Source organism: Diaphorina citri, unplaced genomic scaffold, assembly GCF_000475195.1.
Source record: "Diaphorina citri unplaced genomic scaffold, Diaci psyllid genome assembly version 1.1 scaffold6, whole genome shotgun sequence".
In the NCBI taxonomy this organism is placed as follows: Eukaryota; Metazoa; Arthropoda; class Insecta; order Hemiptera; family Psyllidae; genus Diaphorina; species Diaphorina citri.
The window spans coordinates 498,496-516,272 of NW_007377445.1; the positions used below are offsets into that span (position 1 = coordinate 498,496).

The 17,777-nt window shown below is 41.2% G+C and overlaps 3 protein-coding genes across 3 annotated transcripts; 1 reads left to right on the forward strand and 2 right to left on the reverse strand.

Annotated features, from left to right (window-relative positions):
* Nucleotides 1-43: 43 nt before the first annotated feature.
* LOC103524480 (zinc finger MYND domain-containing protein 10) lies at nt 44-3,048 on the reverse strand. Its single transcript, XM_008489497.2, has 4 exons — nt 2,476-3,048; nt 1,900-2,074; nt 954-1,280; nt 44-730 (listed from the first exon to the last, which is right to left on the reverse strand). Exons 1-4 carry the CDS (start codon nt 2,713-2,715, stop codon nt 183-185), a joined length of 1,290 nt encoding a protein of 429 aa, XP_008487719.1. The 5' UTR covers nt 2,716-3,048; the 3' UTR covers nt 44-182.
* A 241-nt stretch (nt 3,049-3,289) lies between these two features.
* LOC103524683 (coiled-coil domain-containing protein 63) lies at nt 3,290-6,724 on the reverse strand. Its single transcript, XM_017449687.2, has 7 exons — nt 6,482-6,724; nt 5,998-6,220; nt 5,728-5,884; nt 5,168-5,350; nt 4,731-4,884; nt 4,309-4,421; nt 3,290-3,948 (listed from the first exon to the last, which is right to left on the reverse strand). Exons 1-7 carry the CDS (start codon nt 6,694-6,696, stop codon nt 3,551-3,553), a joined length of 1,443 nt encoding a protein of 480 aa, XP_017305176.1. The 5' UTR covers nt 6,697-6,724; the 3' UTR covers nt 3,290-3,550.
* Nucleotides 6,725-16,652: 9,928 nt separating this feature from the next.
* On the forward strand, nt 16,653-17,731 carry LOC113465409 (protein krasavietz-like). Its single transcript, XM_026819910.1, has 2 exons — nt 16,653-16,917; nt 17,543-17,731. The coding sequence occupies exons 1-2, from the start codon at nt 16,678-16,680 to the stop codon at nt 17,729-17,731; spliced, it is 429 nt and encodes a 142-aa protein (XP_026675711.1). The 5' UTR covers nt 16,653-16,677.
* Nucleotides 17,732-17,777: the final 46 nt, after the last annotated feature.

A 17,777-nucleotide genomic window follows, 5' to 3' on the forward strand; every position in this document is an offset into this window, starting at 1 on the left:
TAGACTTAGCACGGCGCGCAGCAAAGATAGTGTTTGCAACGAGAGAAAAACATCGAAACACATTTATTGTATGTTTTTTTATTGCAATTTCTGCATTTGCCAAATGTGTATGTTCACAGGCTTGTTTTGCTAAAACGTTTTAGTAGGGGGTAGACTTAGCACGGCGCGTCAGTTCCATATCGTTACGCCTGGCAGAATTTCTTGTGCACTCCCCAGTGCTTGGTCTGGCAGGTTTTATTACAATACCACACTTGTCTGCATCGGCTGCACTTGAACACGGCTTTACTATCACAGGTGCTACACAATCGCGGATTCCCTTCACCGGAACTCGCTTTCCTCCCAGTTTCGTAAAGCTTTTCGAAATCCACGTATATGTTGGAATGTTTGGCGGCTATTTCCTTCAAGTAGTCTACGTTGTTGAGCATACTCACAGTCTGCTCCGTGATGGCGCTCCAATCCTCTCGTTCGAGTTTGGTCCGGATGGAATCTGTCTCCATTTCGAGCACGAGCGGTTTCGGAGCCACGTTTCGTCCATTGGTCATCTTCAGCTGAGCAAACCACTGACGGAAACAGTGCAGGGCGGGGAATTGATCGATGATGATCTCGTGCAGATGCTTTTCCAGTTTGAGAAGCTCGTTTTTCCGATAGACGGATATCTCGTAGAGTTCGGCCGCTTTAGGATGCATCAGGAGGTCAAGAAGCATTTTCCATGTTTGAGCTTCGTATTTGCCTGCGAAATAATGGAAAATGCAAATCTGCTAAGATATTTGGTTATCGGACAAGACTTCTGATCTGTGTTTGTTGAAAAAAGCTAAATTTTCAATTTTACTTTGTTTAAATATTAAATCCGTCAAGTAAAAAATCAATAACAAAGTACCTTGCAATAAAGGCCAAATTCCTTTGTGAACATTACTCTCAACTCTGCCCGGTTTTCCAAATGTCTCCTAACTTACCAAGTATAAATCGGTCTTCAGGATGGGCCGCGGTCCAGGTATCATTATACTTGATCTCGTTTCCTTCTTTATCTCGCGATATCCATGCCTGATTCTCTACCAGGCGCACCAGAAGCATCGCGACATCATGATATTGTACCAATCGGGTGACCAGGCTCAGAGATAAATCCTCAATATGATCTATCACCAGACGTAGGATGGACAGGAGAATGTTGCAGACTTGATATTGGAGATCGCGTTGGAATTGGACAATCCGTTGTGAGTTGGATAGGGATTCGTCCAGAGTGCTTGCTTGTAGATTGATTGGCGATTTGTTGTTGGTCATTCCTGAGGAATAATAGAAACAATCGCTGCTATAGATGAAAAAAATGGAATAAAGGCGTGCCATTTTATACAGTTGAAATCCTTGTCCTACCTCGACAGTATAAATAAAGCGTAAGGCGGATTTCTCATCTAGACTGCAACTTGTAGTATACAGCAGTTTTCATGTTGAGGGCTACATAGTCTTATGGGCCTGTTCACACTTAAACTCAAAAGTTTAATTGTGAACAGGCCCATAAGACTATGTAGCCATCATCATGAAAACTGCCGTATACAAGTTGCAGTCTAGATGTGAAATCCGCCTAAATCGTGTGTGCAGTTCTATTATCCGATCATTTAACCTATGCCCGAATAGTCCCTAAGCATTCTCAAAGATAACATGTGACTGTGTCATGAGTTTACATGCTTAGACAACGGGGTTAATGTGAGATTGTAGACCTGTGGATGAATACCCTGTACTTCCAAATGATAACCACTATAATCCCCTTCTGGCTTCTTTTAGACCCTTGGCTGCTCGTCTTTTCAGTCTCATCTTGGCAGTATAACTTTAGTTGTTTAGACGCTACCTCCCGTTTTTTTTGTTCTTACCCAGGAATTCACCTCTAGTTACAATTTACTTTCTTACCAATAAGAAGCACAATGTGTTGAACGCAATGATCAACGAGCTCGCACAATACTTCCTCTTCAAACATATTGATTAGATCGGCCTCGTTACAATACATCACGGACAGAAGGACCGACGCACAGACAGACTCGAAGAATAGAATCGAATAGACAGGGAACACTTGGTCCAGAACGTCCTGAAATTGAAAACAGATAGAGGAGATTTTAGGCCAGCCACACACTATCAGGTAGACCTGACAGGTACACCTGATTAGGTCCGCCTGTCAGGTCTACCTGATAGTGAGTGGCTGGCCTAAAATGAGTCCTGAAATTTTGTTTGACAGGGGTTTAACGTCACTGTTAAACCCCTCATTCGGCGACAAGCTACCCGCTTCCCTCACATGAACCTCACCAGCCTGAGTAGGACCGGGAATAGCCAGCAGCACGCGATTGCCCAGATAGTCACCCATTCGGATACCAACCACACATAACGTTGCTTAACTGGTGCACTCATCGTGCTACCGCCAATGGCTAATCCCAAAATTGAAACTAAAACATGGGGAAATCTAAATTTTTTCTGTGAACATTAGAACGTTACCTTCTTTTTGATTTCGGTCAACACCTGTGTTTTCCACACAGACAGGGCGATCATTTCCTGTAGAATAACGGCCGTGGTTCCTTCTTCCTGTATAATCCTGGCCGTCAGAGACTGGTCGCCATCTTTCATTTCCGATATGATGTTCTGGTGAAGTTTGACGATCTCCTGCTGATTAGAGAACCACTCCATCGTACCGATGTCTTTCACTGGGAAGGATTTGATCCTGTGAATTCCTTCCATCTGATCGATTTCGAGAACTTCCGGAGCTTCAAACTAAAGTTGTGTGTTATTGATTTCGATAAATTACTCGTTAGTGCCTATAAAAGTTATGTGCCCACGTATTTTGCGTTTAGTTTGAAAACGAAGGTAGACGAAACTTGGTGGTAGTCGGTACACAAAGTCAAAACTCGGCCGCAACTTCTCGTTATTTAAGTAAAGATTTTAGGTCTCTCACATAGAGAAATCGATAAGTTACTCAGAAAAAGAGAAAAATACCTCTCAGAAATAGACTGAAGCGTCGCTTGGAATTTCAAAAGAAAAATAAATGCATCCCAATAAAGATGGAAAAGAACAACTTTGTTACACAGCGCAGTAAGAAAAGGTTGGGAAGAAGTTGTGTATTTTTCTCGTCAGTTTTTGTTTATTTGGTTACCATGGTATTACAAAAGTAGCTCCAATAATTACTGTGTGTTATCAATAGGTACAGGGAGTATCTGTCCATACTGTCTATTGTTGATAAGTAATAATCCCTACATAATTTTACTAAACATATTTTCAGGAGGACATTTCTCATTTTACCTACAGTTGGTGACCATTTCCTTACAGAGGTTCTCCATAAGTTTATGTAAAGCAGTGGTCACTTGTCTGGTGATAAGGAAGTCGTGGGTTCGATTCCCACGAATTCCACGGACAATACTCGTAATAGTGGAACTTTCTGAGAAGTCAGATATTCACTTGGGAAAAACAACTTCGTTTATTTATAAAGTAAAATGAACTGCTAGGGTAGAAAAGACTAATCTAATTCTAGCAGTACAAACACCAGTAATATCTTAACTTTCCACACACCATCTTCACTTTATCTTCTAGGAGGGAACTCAAAGTGCACCGTGTCCTCATGTCTAGCACTAGTATCTTCCACAGGAGCATTGACAATGTTGAGCAGCTGATTGATCGTCTTCTCTATAATAGCTAGGAATAGCGACACATTGTATTTATTCACATGAATACTAGTGCTATCCCCAAGTAGATTTAACACAGAGGCTGTCTGTTGCGTTTGGTTCTGCTTCATGAAGACAAACAGGGTGTTGATTTTGTCTAGGATTTCCCCTGTGATAGTTGTGGTGTTGTCCAGGGTGGATTTCATGGTATTGGTGTCGTTCTGTCGGTTGCGAAGTTCTTGTGTGAGGCTGTCCAGAGTGTCCTGTTGTTCCATGGCTTTCTGCTTGTTGATGGCTCGCTGTTCGTTGATGTTCACTAGAAAGGAATGGTTGATGACTTTAGTTATGATCCGATGGTGTCAATAATAGCACTACGAACAAATTGGCTTTTGTGTTGGATGGATAAGACTGGTGATAACCTTGTATTTCCATTTTCCAACAATGCTTTCTACTTTCTATTACTTACAAACATGATTTACTCTTGATAAAAAGCTCTCTTTTGGTACTCACCCCTTAAAATGTATTTATTTATAATGGAAATCCTTTTACGGTAGGAAACCTTCAAGTTTTAGATTTGGAACTCCAGAAATCAGCTTCAAGAGTATTTGCAAAGTGCAGTGTAGCTTCGTAGCATGGTCCTTTGGTCAAATAACTCGGTTACGAGTTGGTTTCTTACCTGTGAGTTCTTTGACTTGATCTTTCAGCATCTCACACTCGTTGTTCAATTCATTCACGTAATTGAACAGAGCAAAGTTTTCCTCCTCTTGCTTAATGAACAGAGCAGCCACCCTGAGAAAATAACAAAAAGATTCAAACTCTATAGTGGTACCTGTCTTGGTGACGCGTTCGCCAACAGAGGAGGGCGCGGGTTCAATCCCAGCTGATCCTAGCGAGTTCAATTTGTGGGAGAATGGCCAAGTCCCTGACATTTGAAAAGAACAACACCATCCCAGTGGAAGCATTGAATTTCATTCTCTTTTATTCGAGAATCCGACCCCATAATATTAGAGCTCTAAGGGTTAGGTGGTAGAGAACGCCTCAGGCAGTAACTTCGCTAGCGGGGTTACCTTTCACTCAAGAGTCCATTATTATTTTTACCTGTCGATGTCAGTTTCATTGCAGAACTCTTTGATTTGCTGCAGAATGTTTTCAAACTTCTCAATGGTTCTACTCAAAGACTCCCGCTGCTCCTTTTTCTTTTCTGCTTCCCTCAGCTCCAAATCTTGCATGATCCTCTTCTGACCCTTGATTCCTGTAGGACAAAGTTACCAAGTGTCTTTCAGTACATTGGTCCGGAATAACGGCCGAACCGTACCTTCTGGAAACAAGGCCCAAGGATACTTTTGATCTACATAATTTATCAAATCTCTCTGCCAAGTTCGAGCGACTTTGGCTGAAATCTAAAGGCCTGAATATTGCGAACTCTTTTTAAGCTTTTTCGAAGTTTTGCGTTAAATAGCGCTAGTTCCTTTTGGGCTTTTTCCCTAAATAGCGAAAGATTAGACACTATCCCTTTGTGACCTTATTATTCTTACCCAGGAATTCTTGCAGTTTGAAATCATGGTCCAGTTCCCGCTGTAACTCTCTCATTTCATGTCCATACATTGCCACATTGACCTTGTCTCTCTCCTTCAAGGCAAACAGTTTGTTCTGGGATTCTTCTCTCTGATCGTAGGCCACCGTAGCCTGTTCTATTAGGTCCAGTATGACCTTCTTGCCTGCAAAATAAAATAGATGGCGGTCGCGGCCCGTCGAGATTAAAATCCTAGTCTTATTAGATTCTATCATCTGGGATTTCCAAAGAAAGCCTTCCAGTAGGTTCTGTTTACATCCAGTTGTCAGTCTGATTCTTGTCTTTCAATTATGATGTTGTTCGAAACTTGAGAGTTATGGGTTTCTGAAGTAAGTTAATACGAGTAACTCAGTTTAGATTTAAGCCTTAGGTTTACAGTTTTATGTACCCTCCAGCTGCCATGAACTTTAGACATTTTCGCAATAGGAAATCAGTGAACAACTTTTAATGGGGATGGGAAAAATGCCTGAGGCATTCTCTTCCATCCAACTTACTGTGTCCAAAAAAATTTCGTCTACGCACCATCAGCAAGTTTCTGGATCAGTTGCTGATACAGATCGTTGAAGTGAGCTTTCGATTTGACCAGCAGATCGATCTCATGCTTCAGCTTTCTATTACCCATGAGCATCTTGTTGAATTTGACCGTGGCAGTGTGAAGTCTGTTCTCTAGTAGATCCACCTGGAATCATTTGTGGCTTTACAATAAAGGTCAGGTTAGGTTCAACCAAAACTCGTGAAAAATAAACCAATAAAAAGATGTCCTGATCGGAATATTAATCTAGCAAAGCTTACCTCTCGGTTCTGTTCTTGAACTTTGATCAGATACTTGTCATCGTTCATGTGAGAGCTCCTCAGTTCATTAACCTGGTCTTCCACTTTACGTATCTGGGCGTCCAACTCTTTCAGCTGCAGTTGCTCGGATTTGATTTTGGTTTCGATCAGGTCCTGCTGTTTGAGCAGAATTTCGATTCGATTCTTGTAGCTGGCGTTTTTCGTTTCCTGTTTTTCCGACTTGCTGAAAGAAAATAGGAAATTATCTGATAACCATTTCTCCAGAATCACTTTGGTTCATTTTTGGACTTTTTTTTACTCCTGCATTTGCGGGATTTGCGGACAGCCCAGATTTATCGCCGAAACCCGAAGTTGTTCTCTTTCTAACCCTTGGATTTGGGTAAAGTAGGGCCATCGGCTATTTAAGCTCTCTGTCACTGGGACCTGATTAGATCTTTTGTACCCAATCTATTACTTACTTGACCCTAGCTGCTCTATCACTTACTTGACCCTGGCTGCTAGTAGCAGTTCTTGTTTCTCCCGGCTCAACATGTCTATTATCCTGCGTTGCTTGGCTATGCTGATCCTCATTTCATCCTGGTACGCCTCTCTATCTCGTTCCATGATCCGGTATTGTCTCTGGAGACGCTGCAACTCTGCAGATGCCAGCTGGTACATTTCTGCATCGTCCGTGTTTGATGAGGACGACGGGATTGCCATGATTTATGAGATTATGTTCTACCAATGTGATTTACAATGCGGTTCAGAAACTGTTTTGGGAGCTTAGGACTCTTGTGAAATTCGTATGGGAGCTGTTGGCAGTGTTATTTCAGTGCAATAGTCCTAAACTAAAATGGACGCGGCACACAAGGGATCAAGAAAAGACCGCCTTAACATATTATTATGATGATACGGTCGTTCTATGAATGTGATTTACAGTTATGCTGTTTAGGTTTAAAATAAAATGTTTTATGGAAATATGCACGTGTACAAGTTGTTAGGGGTGTAAACTAAGTTTGGTTTTGTGAAATTAGTATGGAAGCTGTTGGCAGTGTTATGGATATTCAATTATTCCTTGTTTTTGCTAAGTTTCATTTCAAGCAACCGTACTAAAGCCCATGAAGAAACGGAGCTCTCTCTTAACAAAATGTCAAATAGGTTTTAGGTACTCAAGTTTGAAAGAGTAAATGATTTCCTTCCACTAAAACTTAGGGCTTTGACAAAAACTCAAGGCGGAAACAGAATATGCACATAATTATGTAACTGATGGAAGTTAAAGAAGTCTCGACTCTCGATAGTCCCCCAAAAAGCGTATTCCACTTTTCCTCCTATTCAACTTAGGAAATGTTTGTCTCTTGTCGTTTTGTTTGATCGAACAGGCTGAATGAAAACAGTGGGGGTAATACTGGGGGAGTGAGGAGTTTAGTTTTGTTACCAAGGTATCTGATGTCAGTGGCGAAGAGTAAAAATCAATTTTGACTTAAGTAGAAGAATGAATTCGTTACTTTTAAAACTTGATGCTCGCTTTAGGCTAGCCACTCACTATCAGGTCCGCCTGTCAAGTCTACTTGATACCTGATGAGCACAAACACTATCAGGTATACCTGATCAGGTCTACCCAGGTGAGTGGCTGGCCTTACGAAGGACCCATCTCACTTCTAGACCATCTCGCAGAATGTACTTCGTTTTGTGAGGAGTTCTTTTAAGCTCGCCACCCACGCTCTGACCGCTGCGCTGACCTGGTTACGTCTGGTTAGGCCGGCCATTCACTATCAGGTAGACTTAACAGGCGGACCTTTTCAGCCGCACCTGTCAGGTCTGCCTAATGGTGAGTGGCTGGCCTTACGAGGAATGGAGCTGACTGCTCCTCACGTCTGGGGGTGGAAAACTTCTCAAGTTTTTGGTCCTAACATCCTTTGAAGAAGATGTCAGACAGTTTTCCCTCATTTATTTATTTCTGAAACACCATCTTAAATCTCTCCCGTTCACAATAAGATGTCAAATTTTGGAACGGTGAGATCTTGTGCGTTTTATCTCTCAAAACGTCTTGTGCGAGAGAAGCACAATAAGCACATAAATCCATTTGCATCCACAAATTTATTATCCGATCTGGAAAACGCATTCATCTTCCTAATGTGCCTAAACACGCATTCAATTACCATCATTCCAAAGTCCCCCCGATCCTCAAAAACGAGAATAGCGGTCGCCTGGTAAACCGCAGAGCGTGGGTTCAATTCCAGCCGAATACCGATTTTATGTCGAGTCATATAAATTCTATGCTAATGTTCATTTTATCTCGAGGGTTCGAGAGTTTAGTCTCATCCTAATATTGGGTTATTTTCCTTCAGTTAATGCTCATGTTAGCTTGGAGGGTAGCGCGTCTGTAAGCGCTAGTTGGTGAGTTTGAGTCTTGACCGGGGCGGATTATATCCTCAACAGATAAGGTTCGTTCTCGGAACATCTGACTTTTTCCTATCCTGTCTTCACTCTTCGCTTCCGGGATGATAAGACCTTGGCAGTTTACAGTCCCTTCTATCAAGCTTCTTAAAAAAAGCTCATCTTTTCTCCATCTCTATTAATAAATTTATTTAATTTAGACATCCTTTCTCCCTCTCTCGCTGATTCCAGGTGTCCGAATTTTGCAAACAAAATCGTCAATTCCTATCCACGGTAACGATGAAGTCTCATCTGGTCAAATCGCCACAAGATGCTGAGGAACTACTGGATGAAATCGAACAGTTCCTGCGACCCAAAGAAACTCAGCTAAATGAGACTTTACTTGAGTTACAACAACTAGCTTCTCATAGTACTGGTAAGAACGGGGGCAGATTCCTCATGCAGGATAACTGAATTAGAACATGTTCATTAATTTGTTTTACTTATATCCTTGAATGCCTAGGGGGGACGTAGGGCCGTAACATTTAGTTCAACAGTTTCATATTGCACCGCCTTTTGAAGAGGTACATATTTCATAGGTTCCTTAACAATCCGCCAGTCAAGAAGGGCCATGCATCCCACTAAATGTTGTTGTTGTCGTCAAATGTCGGGAACTTGGCCATTAGGTCATTCTCCCACGATGTTGTTGCTGGACTTTAGTGCAGGACAGAAAGTTTTATTTGATTACACCATTGCAACTTATCAAACGCACTATATCTGTCATTGTAAATTAACATTTTGTCAATTTCTCTTCATAATAGTGCTCCCCCTCAGGACCGTATTTAGAGGGAGGGATCCCGGGGCACCCCTCGAGCTGAATTTTCTTAATTTATTGGAGGCCAGGTTCGGAAAAATTGGAGCATCCCCCCCAGGTACATTACCGTTTGGACTCTCGGAGTCCCCCCCCCTCTCGACAAAATCCTAGAGACGGCCCTGCTCCCCCCGTGTGATTCGTGATGTTTTGATTCCATGCCAGGTTGAATATAATATTCCAGGCAAGAATATTCTGGAATATGGAGGGATTTTAACGTAGTTGTCTCAAATGTGTGTACGTGTATTGTGTAGGCAGTAGAGTTTGAAAGATATGTGCGAGATGTCAAATTGGTCAAATAGGGGGTGTATGGTTACTGTGGTCAAATTCGCTGACATTTTGCATACATATTGATTCCCTTTAGGGATTGGGGTGTAGATCAAAGGTATCAATGGCCAAGGCTTGAAAATGGACAATACCTGTTTTAAGGCCAGCCACTCACTATCAGATATCAGGTAGACCTGAGAGGCGGACCTGATCAGGTGTACCTATCAGGTCTGCCTGATAGTGAGTGGCTGGCCTAAACCTTCTAAGCATTGATCGCCTTCGAATTCAGATTTCGGTCAGTTTGACTGAGTAACCAAGGGATCCCAGTACCTATTGCCTATGTAAATTCTATCTTCTTCCGCTTTAGACACTGTTTTGTCTTTACATCATTCACAGTTTACCTTTCCTTGAACTTCATCCCACACGGGAACATTTTCACACGCATCAAATACGTCATTAACTCCCTAAAATAAAATTAATTTGATATATCAAAAACATCACACGTATCTTCGCTAATGATCTTTGATGTAAGAGAGGCACACATCCGCTTACAATGTAAACGGGATTTCAAGCTGTACTAATTGATCTTTCTTACAAAATGGGAAAACCGACTCAGTGGGGAATTGAACCTGCGACAGTCTATTTTAGGCGACCTTGGGATCTAGTCGTGCAACTTCAGTGTGATTCCGGCCACTTACGCTCAGTTAGGTCTGTCAGACGGTCTGAAGCTTTTCTACACACGTTCTGACTGTTTGATAGCGCAGCGGTCTGTCTGTGCGTGAGTGGGCGAGAGACCTAATGTAAGTACCTGAAGAGGCCTAATCTAATGCTGTCCAGATTTCCTCAGGAAGATAGTATGAAATTGTGCATGTTTATTAATTTAAATAAAAGATAACTTCCAAGTAGGTAATTTCAAAGTTCAGACCAATGATTTCCATGTCTCAATCTGATTTCAGACGGTTGACTGGGTGTCTAAACTGGACGCTCAACTCTACCCCATCCTGTCCGATGATCTCTCGTCCTCTCAGGATGTCCTCAATCATATTGCAGACAAATACCGGGTGGTTCTGCCTGAAATAAGACGCGCCCTAGCGGAAATCAAGCTGAGAATCAAAACTGCCGAGGATCTGCTGGGCCAGGGACAAGGTGAGAGAACATGATTTCAGTCGATTTTTTTTAAGGCTTTATGGCAGGATTCTCTTACAGTGAGCTCTTCCACCCAACCGGAGATAGGATAGTTAAAAGGGGAAAAGGAGAAGATAAAGAGATAGCAGGATAGTTAATAATAATAATAATAATAATAATAATAATAATAATAGACTCTATAATAATAATAATAATAATAATAATAATAATAATAATAATAATAATAATAATAATAATAATAATAATAATAATAATAATAATAATAATAATAATAATAATAATAATAATAATAATAATAATAATAATAATAATAATAATAATAATAATAATAATAATAATAATAATAATAATAATAATAATAATAATAATAATAATAATAATAATAATAATAGACTCTTGAGTGGAAGGCAACCACTAGGCGAGGTTAACGCCATAGGCGTTTTCTACCACCTAACCCTTAGAGCTCCATTATTATGTGGTCAAATTGTCAAATAAATGAGGATAAAATTTCATACCTCGGCTAAGATCGAACCCACGCCCTCCTGTTTACCAGCGAGAGTCTTGACCACTACGCCACCGAGGTTAAAATAGGGAAAGGTGACGATAGTACAGTTTTTGTGCAGTTTGAGCAACTTTGTGTGGTTAGTAAGTTAGTGTCTATACAGGTGACCATCTGGACGATCACGTTCTGCTGCCTTTCATCCCGGCTCCATTCAGGCTGGGTGATGTTAATGTTTAGTGGCGGGTAGCTAAAAAACATAGCAAATTATACAGCGACGGTAAACACCTATCGAAGAAACAATATGCTTATCTGATCAAAATCCTTGTTTACGAACTGCACTAGTTAAATCAGCGCCGTGTTGAGCTTGTTAAACAGGAGTATATTTACAATCTTGTTGTTTATACAAATTCTCATCAGTATATTTACAATGTTGTATTTCAGGTGAAGGTGTGGAGAACTTGGGTGAAGGAGTACCACCACGTCTGAAGGAACTGGATGAGAAGTTATCCAGTATTGTCACAGATTACCAGGCCATGCTAGAAGTCTATCAGACCTTCTTCCAGAACTTCTTACAGGTAAACTATCTATGTATCTTTTGGAATAGAAAATTCTCATTCCTGCAAGGAATTCTTAGGACATGATTTCCTAAGCATTCAAAACGAAGACCAAGCATAAAATTAAGAGATACATATAACATGGGATATGGAACAAGCCATCCCAGTTAGTTAAGAAGGTAGCGCGCCTGCCTTGTAAACGCTTGGTCATGGGTTCAATTCCCGCCCTTTGTGATTCGTTCTCGGAACGGCTGGCTTTCTTCTATCCTGTCCTCCTTTCCTCTTCAATTTGTTGACAATAAGACCTCCTTTGTACCGTCAGCTTAACTCTATAAGCCCATACACAAAAAGCCAACTCTGAGCCTTAGGTGTACTGCCCCAAAAGATGTTTTAAGCTTATCTTTACTAATGTGATTTACAATGCAGTTCAGAAACTGTTTTGGGAACTTAGGACTCTTGTGAAATTCGTATGGGAGCTGTTGGCAGTGTTATTTCAGTGGAATAGTCCTAAACTAAAATGGACGCGGCACACAAGGGATCAAGAAAAGACCGCCTTAACATATGATGATACGGTCGTTCTATGAATGTGATTTACAGTTATGCTGTTTAGGTTTAAAATAAAATGTTTTAAGGAAATATGCACGTGTACAAGTTGTTAGGGGTGTAAACTAAGTTTGATTTTGTGAAATTAGTATGGAAGCTGTTGGCAGTGTTATGGATATTCAATTATTCCTTGTTTTTGCCAAGTTTCATTTCAAGCAACCGTACTAAAGCCCATGAAGAAACGGAGCTCTTAACAAAATGTCAAATAGGTTTTAGGTACTCAAGTTTGAAAGGGTAAATGATTTCCTTCCACTAAAACTTAGGGCTTTGACAAAAACTCGAGGCGGAAACAGAATATGCACATAATTATGTAACTGATGAAAGTTAAAGAAGTCTCGACTCTCGATAGTCCCCCAAAAAGCGTATTCCACTTTTCCTCCTATTCAACTTAGGAAATGTCTCGTGTCGTTTCGTTTGATCGAACAGGCTGAATGAAAACATTGGGGGTAATACTAAGGGAGTGAGGAGGTGTCTTGTTTGTTACCAAGGTACCAGTCAGTGCCGAAGAGAGGAAATTACTTTTGACTAAATTAGTAAAATGAATTCGTTACTTTCAAAAACTTGAGGCTCATTTTACGAAGGACCCATCTCACTTCTAGTAATCTAGTTCCTCTCGCAGAATGTACTTCGTTTTGTGAGAAGTTCTTTTAAGCTCGCCACTCACGCTCTGACCGCTGACCTGGTTAGGCCGGCCACTCATTATCAGGTATCATTTAGACCTAACAGGCGGACCTTTTCAGCCGCACCTGTCAGGTCTGCCTAATGGTGAGTGGCTGGCCTTACGAGGAATGGGGGTGACTGCTCCTCACGTCTGGGGGTGGAAAACTTCTCAAGTTTTTGGTCCTAACCTCCTTCGAAGAAGATGTCAGACAGTTTTCCCTCATTTATTCATTTATTTCTGAAACACCATCTTAAATCTCTCCCGTTCACAATAAGATGTCAAATTTTGGAACTGTGAGATCTTGTGCGTCTTATCTCTCAAAACGTCTTGTGCGAGAGAAGCACAATAAGCACATAAATCCATTTGCATCCACAAATTTATTATCTGATCTGGAAAACGCATTCATCTTCCTAATGTGCCTAAACACGCATTCAATTACCATCATTCCAAAGTCCCCCCGATCCTCAAAAACGACAGGGAGTGCTTTGTCTTACCATTGCAACTTATCAAACGCACTATATCTGTCATTGTAAATTAACATTTTGTCAATTTCTCTTCATAATAGTGTTTCTCCCTGTGTGATTCGTGATGTTTTGATTCCATGCCAGGTTGAATATAATATTCCAGGCCAGAAAATTCTGGAACATGGAGGGATTTGGACGCAGTTTGTTTCATGTGTGTGTACGTGTACTGTGTAGGCAGTAGAGTTTGAAAGATATCTGCGAGATGTCAAATTGGTCAGATGGGGGTGTAAGGTTACTGTGGTCAAATTCGCTGACATTTTGCATACAGATTGATTCCCTTTAGGGATTGGGGTGCAGATCAAAGGTATCAATGGCCAAGGCTTGAAAATGGACAATACCTGTTTTAAGGCCAGCCACTCACTATCAGATATCAGGTAGACCTGATAGGCGGACCTGATCAGGTGTACCTATCAGGTCTACCTGATAGTGAGTGGCTGGCCTAAACCTTCTAAGCATTGATCGCCTTCGAATTCAGATTTCGGTCCATTTTACTGAGTAACCAAGAGATCCCAGTACCTATTGCCTATGTAAATTCTATCTTCTTCCGCTTTAGACACTGTTTCGTCTTTACATCATTCACAGTTTACCTACCTTTCCTTGAACTTCATCCCACACGGGAACATTTTCACACGCATCAAATACGTCATTAACTCCCTAATTCCCTAAAATAAAATTAATTTGAGATATCAAAAACATCACACGTATCTTCGCTAATGATCTTTGATGTAAGAGAGGCACATCCGTTTACAATGTAAGCGGAATTTCAAGCAGTACGAGTACTAATTGAACTTTCTTACAAACAGAAGAAAATATCTGTGGAGCTGGAGAGTTGAAAATTTGACTCTGTCGGGAATCGAACCTGAGACCTCCGGGGTCCAAGACAGTCTGCGACCTAGGAACCTAGTCGTGCAACTCCAGTGAGATGCCCGCCAATCACGCTAAGCTAGGTCTGTCAGACAGTCTGAGAGACCTAGGTCGGAAGCTTTTTTCCGCCACACACGTTCTGACTGCGCAGCGGTCTGTCTGAGCGTGAGTGGGCGAGAGACCCAATGTAAGTACTTAAGTAGGCCTATTATTGTAATGCTGTCCACATTTCCTCAGGAAGATGATATGAATTGTACACTTTTTTTTTTTTTTTAATAAAAGACAAGTTTTAAACTTATTTCAGAATTCAGACCAATGATTTCTATGTCTCAATCTGATTTCAGACGGTTGACTGGGTGTCTAAACTGGACGCTCAACTCTACCCCATCCTGTCCGATGATCTCTCGTCCTCTCAGGATGTCCTCAATCATATTGCAGACAAATACCGGGTGGTTCTGCCTGAAATAAGACGCGCCCTAGCGGAAATCAAGCTGAGAATCAAAACTGCCGAGGATCTGCTGGGCCAGGGACAAGGTGAGAGAACATGATTTCAGTCTCTATTTTCCCCCTTAAAACAGGATACCTATAAATGCCGAGTTTATTGTTATATTATTACCTATGTATGTAAGCGCCTTGCCTTAGGGCTTCATTATAGTTGTCTTCAGATACTAAAGGTAAACTACACTACCGTCAACGTTACGAATAATGTACCTAGTTCAATGTTTTCTCATAATATTGTAGATAATTTTGTTCAGGACAGCCACACTACTATCAATTCACGTGACGTGACCTAACATTATGGTAGTGTGGCTGTCCTGAACGAAATTACCTACAATATTATGGGAAAACTTTGAACTACATACATCTTTCTGACTCCCCATGACTTCACGTGACATGGTAGTAGTGTGTTCCTACCTTGAGTTACAAATGCTTTTAACCAACTTGCTTCGTGGAAAAATACAGAATGAGAGATTTTTTTTTTTTTTTTTTTTTAATTTATTAGTGTGCCAACATCCTTACCTTATTACTGTCGGCCATATTCTGCATGAGTCTAATCTTGGTGTCCTGCAGCTTGGATATCTGGATTTGGTACGAGTGGTATTTGGAGTCGATGTTCAGGTTTCGGTTGTCGAAATGGTCTAGCAGAGTGTCGATACAGGTTCGGGTTCGTTCGATGTCTAGATAGGTGTCGGAATCTCCTATCTGAAATCAGAAATCAAACAAAGGTAAGGAAAGTAAAAGAGAAACATTTACTCGTATTTAAACTGCTTATTTCAATATTTCAACAAAAAACCGAAAGAAATTTCAACTGTGCCATTCCCGGATTGTTATAGGTCTCAATCATATTGCAGACAAATACCGGGTGGTTCTGCCTGAAATAAGACGCGCTCTGGCCGAAATCAAGCTGAGAATCAAAACTGCCGAGGATCTTCTGGGCCAGGGGCAAGGTGAGAGAACATGATTTCAGTCGATTTTTTTTAAGGCTTTATGGCAGGATTCTCTTACAGTGAGCTTTTCCACCCAACCGGAGATAGGATAGTTAAAACGGGAAAAGGAGAAGATAAAGAGATAGCAGGATAGTTAAAATAGGGAAAGGTGACGATAATACAGTTTTTGTGCAGTTTGAGCAACTTTATGTGGTTAGTAATAAATAAAATAAATGTCTTTTCTTTGTGTTACTATATCACAACTTTGGTGCTCACTGCAGCATTGTAGGATTTTTCCAAATACATATATCGCAATAATCCAGCTCCCAATTACCTACCATGCTGGCACCGGTCGCTATGCGCATTTATATTACATAGCTACTCACTTTCCTCACGAGGCTGAGTGGGCCCCGTACCGTCCAGTCACGGAATCAATCATTTGCATGATACAAATTTCTTGACCCCGCCGGGAATCGAACACGGGTCTCCCGCGTGCAAGGCGAGCGCAGTGACCACTACGCCATGGACGAAAATAAATAAACAAACCATGGTAGTAACAACAACAAACAATTAATTGATCAAAGCGTCCTCAACAGAGCCGTGTAGAAAATGAAGAAATTGAGCCTAGTATTTTTTCTGCGATGCATAGTGGGAGCAGAACACCCTAAATCGTGGCCATAAATAAAGTATGGGAACCAATTATGAAATTCATAGATATTGGTATTGATATAGATCAGTATATTCATGGTAAAAATTTGGTGGTGATATCTATAATTTTGAGGACAAAAATCGCTTTATTAGCTTAACGGTTAGGGATATCAAACTTTTTTTATACATAGAATAAAATTTGTCCATTTTTGAACTTTAGGTATACAATTTTACTAACTGGCGGATAATTTCAGACTGATGGAGTTTGTGCCGCCCAACAAACGCTCGGACGAGTACTTCCGTACCGTGTTTGAGGAGAAGGGTCTGGCCGACATTGTCAAGCTCCACATGGCGCAGGCCTCGCAGGAGGCGAAGAAGGAACTGCAGGAGCAACTGGAGGAGCAGATCAGCGAGGGCGCCTCCATCAAGGACATCGTGGCCGACATACGGGAGATCGCCAACAAGCACTGCATCCCGGACCAAGAGCTTATAGTATTGGTGAGTCTGAATTCAATAAGGAATAGAATGGACCAGGCCTACCCAACCGGTCGATCGCGGATTGATTTTATGTCGATCGCGACCAGCACACCCAGCAGTGTTTGAACCTTTCAATATCATCTTACACACCCAATTACTCTAAACTTGTGGACCAAATTCAGAGTGAAGTCGAATGAGGTCACAAGACTATTGAAAATTCAAGTCGATCTTTCTCTGAAAAGGTTGGGCACCCGAGGAACAGACAATAGATTATACCTCATTTATATTTATAACGCTAGGATGAGACTGCCAAGTCCCTTTTTCCCTGCAGTCTAAATAATAAATAAGGTCTTATTTGACTGGTAATTAATTATTATCATTACTTACAAAAGAAAAGAACAGTTACATAATAGCTTAATTCTATACACAAGAAGTCCACTGTGAGGGTTAGGTGTAGGGGCAACTGCCCCCAATGATAAGCTAAGCTCAACTGCTCCTAAAGATGGGTTAGAATCGAGTGAACAACTGAGTCTTCTCTTTCTTGGCTTTTTCTATTCAAATAGGGTCGGCGCCATCGGCGTTTCTTGCCAGTCCCTTAAAACAGGGTCAGCGTTTCTAATCTCATGCTTCCTCACTTGTTGGTCAGATATGGAGCACGGTGATGGCCCAGGTCGAGTGGAACAAGAAGGAAGAGCTGGTGGCCGAGCAAGCGCTCAAACATCTGAAACAGTTCACGCCCCTGTTTGGCGCGTTCACAGACACGGCGCCCCGCGCAGAACTGGCCCTCATGCTCAAGGTCCAGGAATTCTGCATTAAAATTATTTTACTAAAATAAGAAGAGAATTATAGGTCTTCACTTGACTAAATAATTATTTTAACTC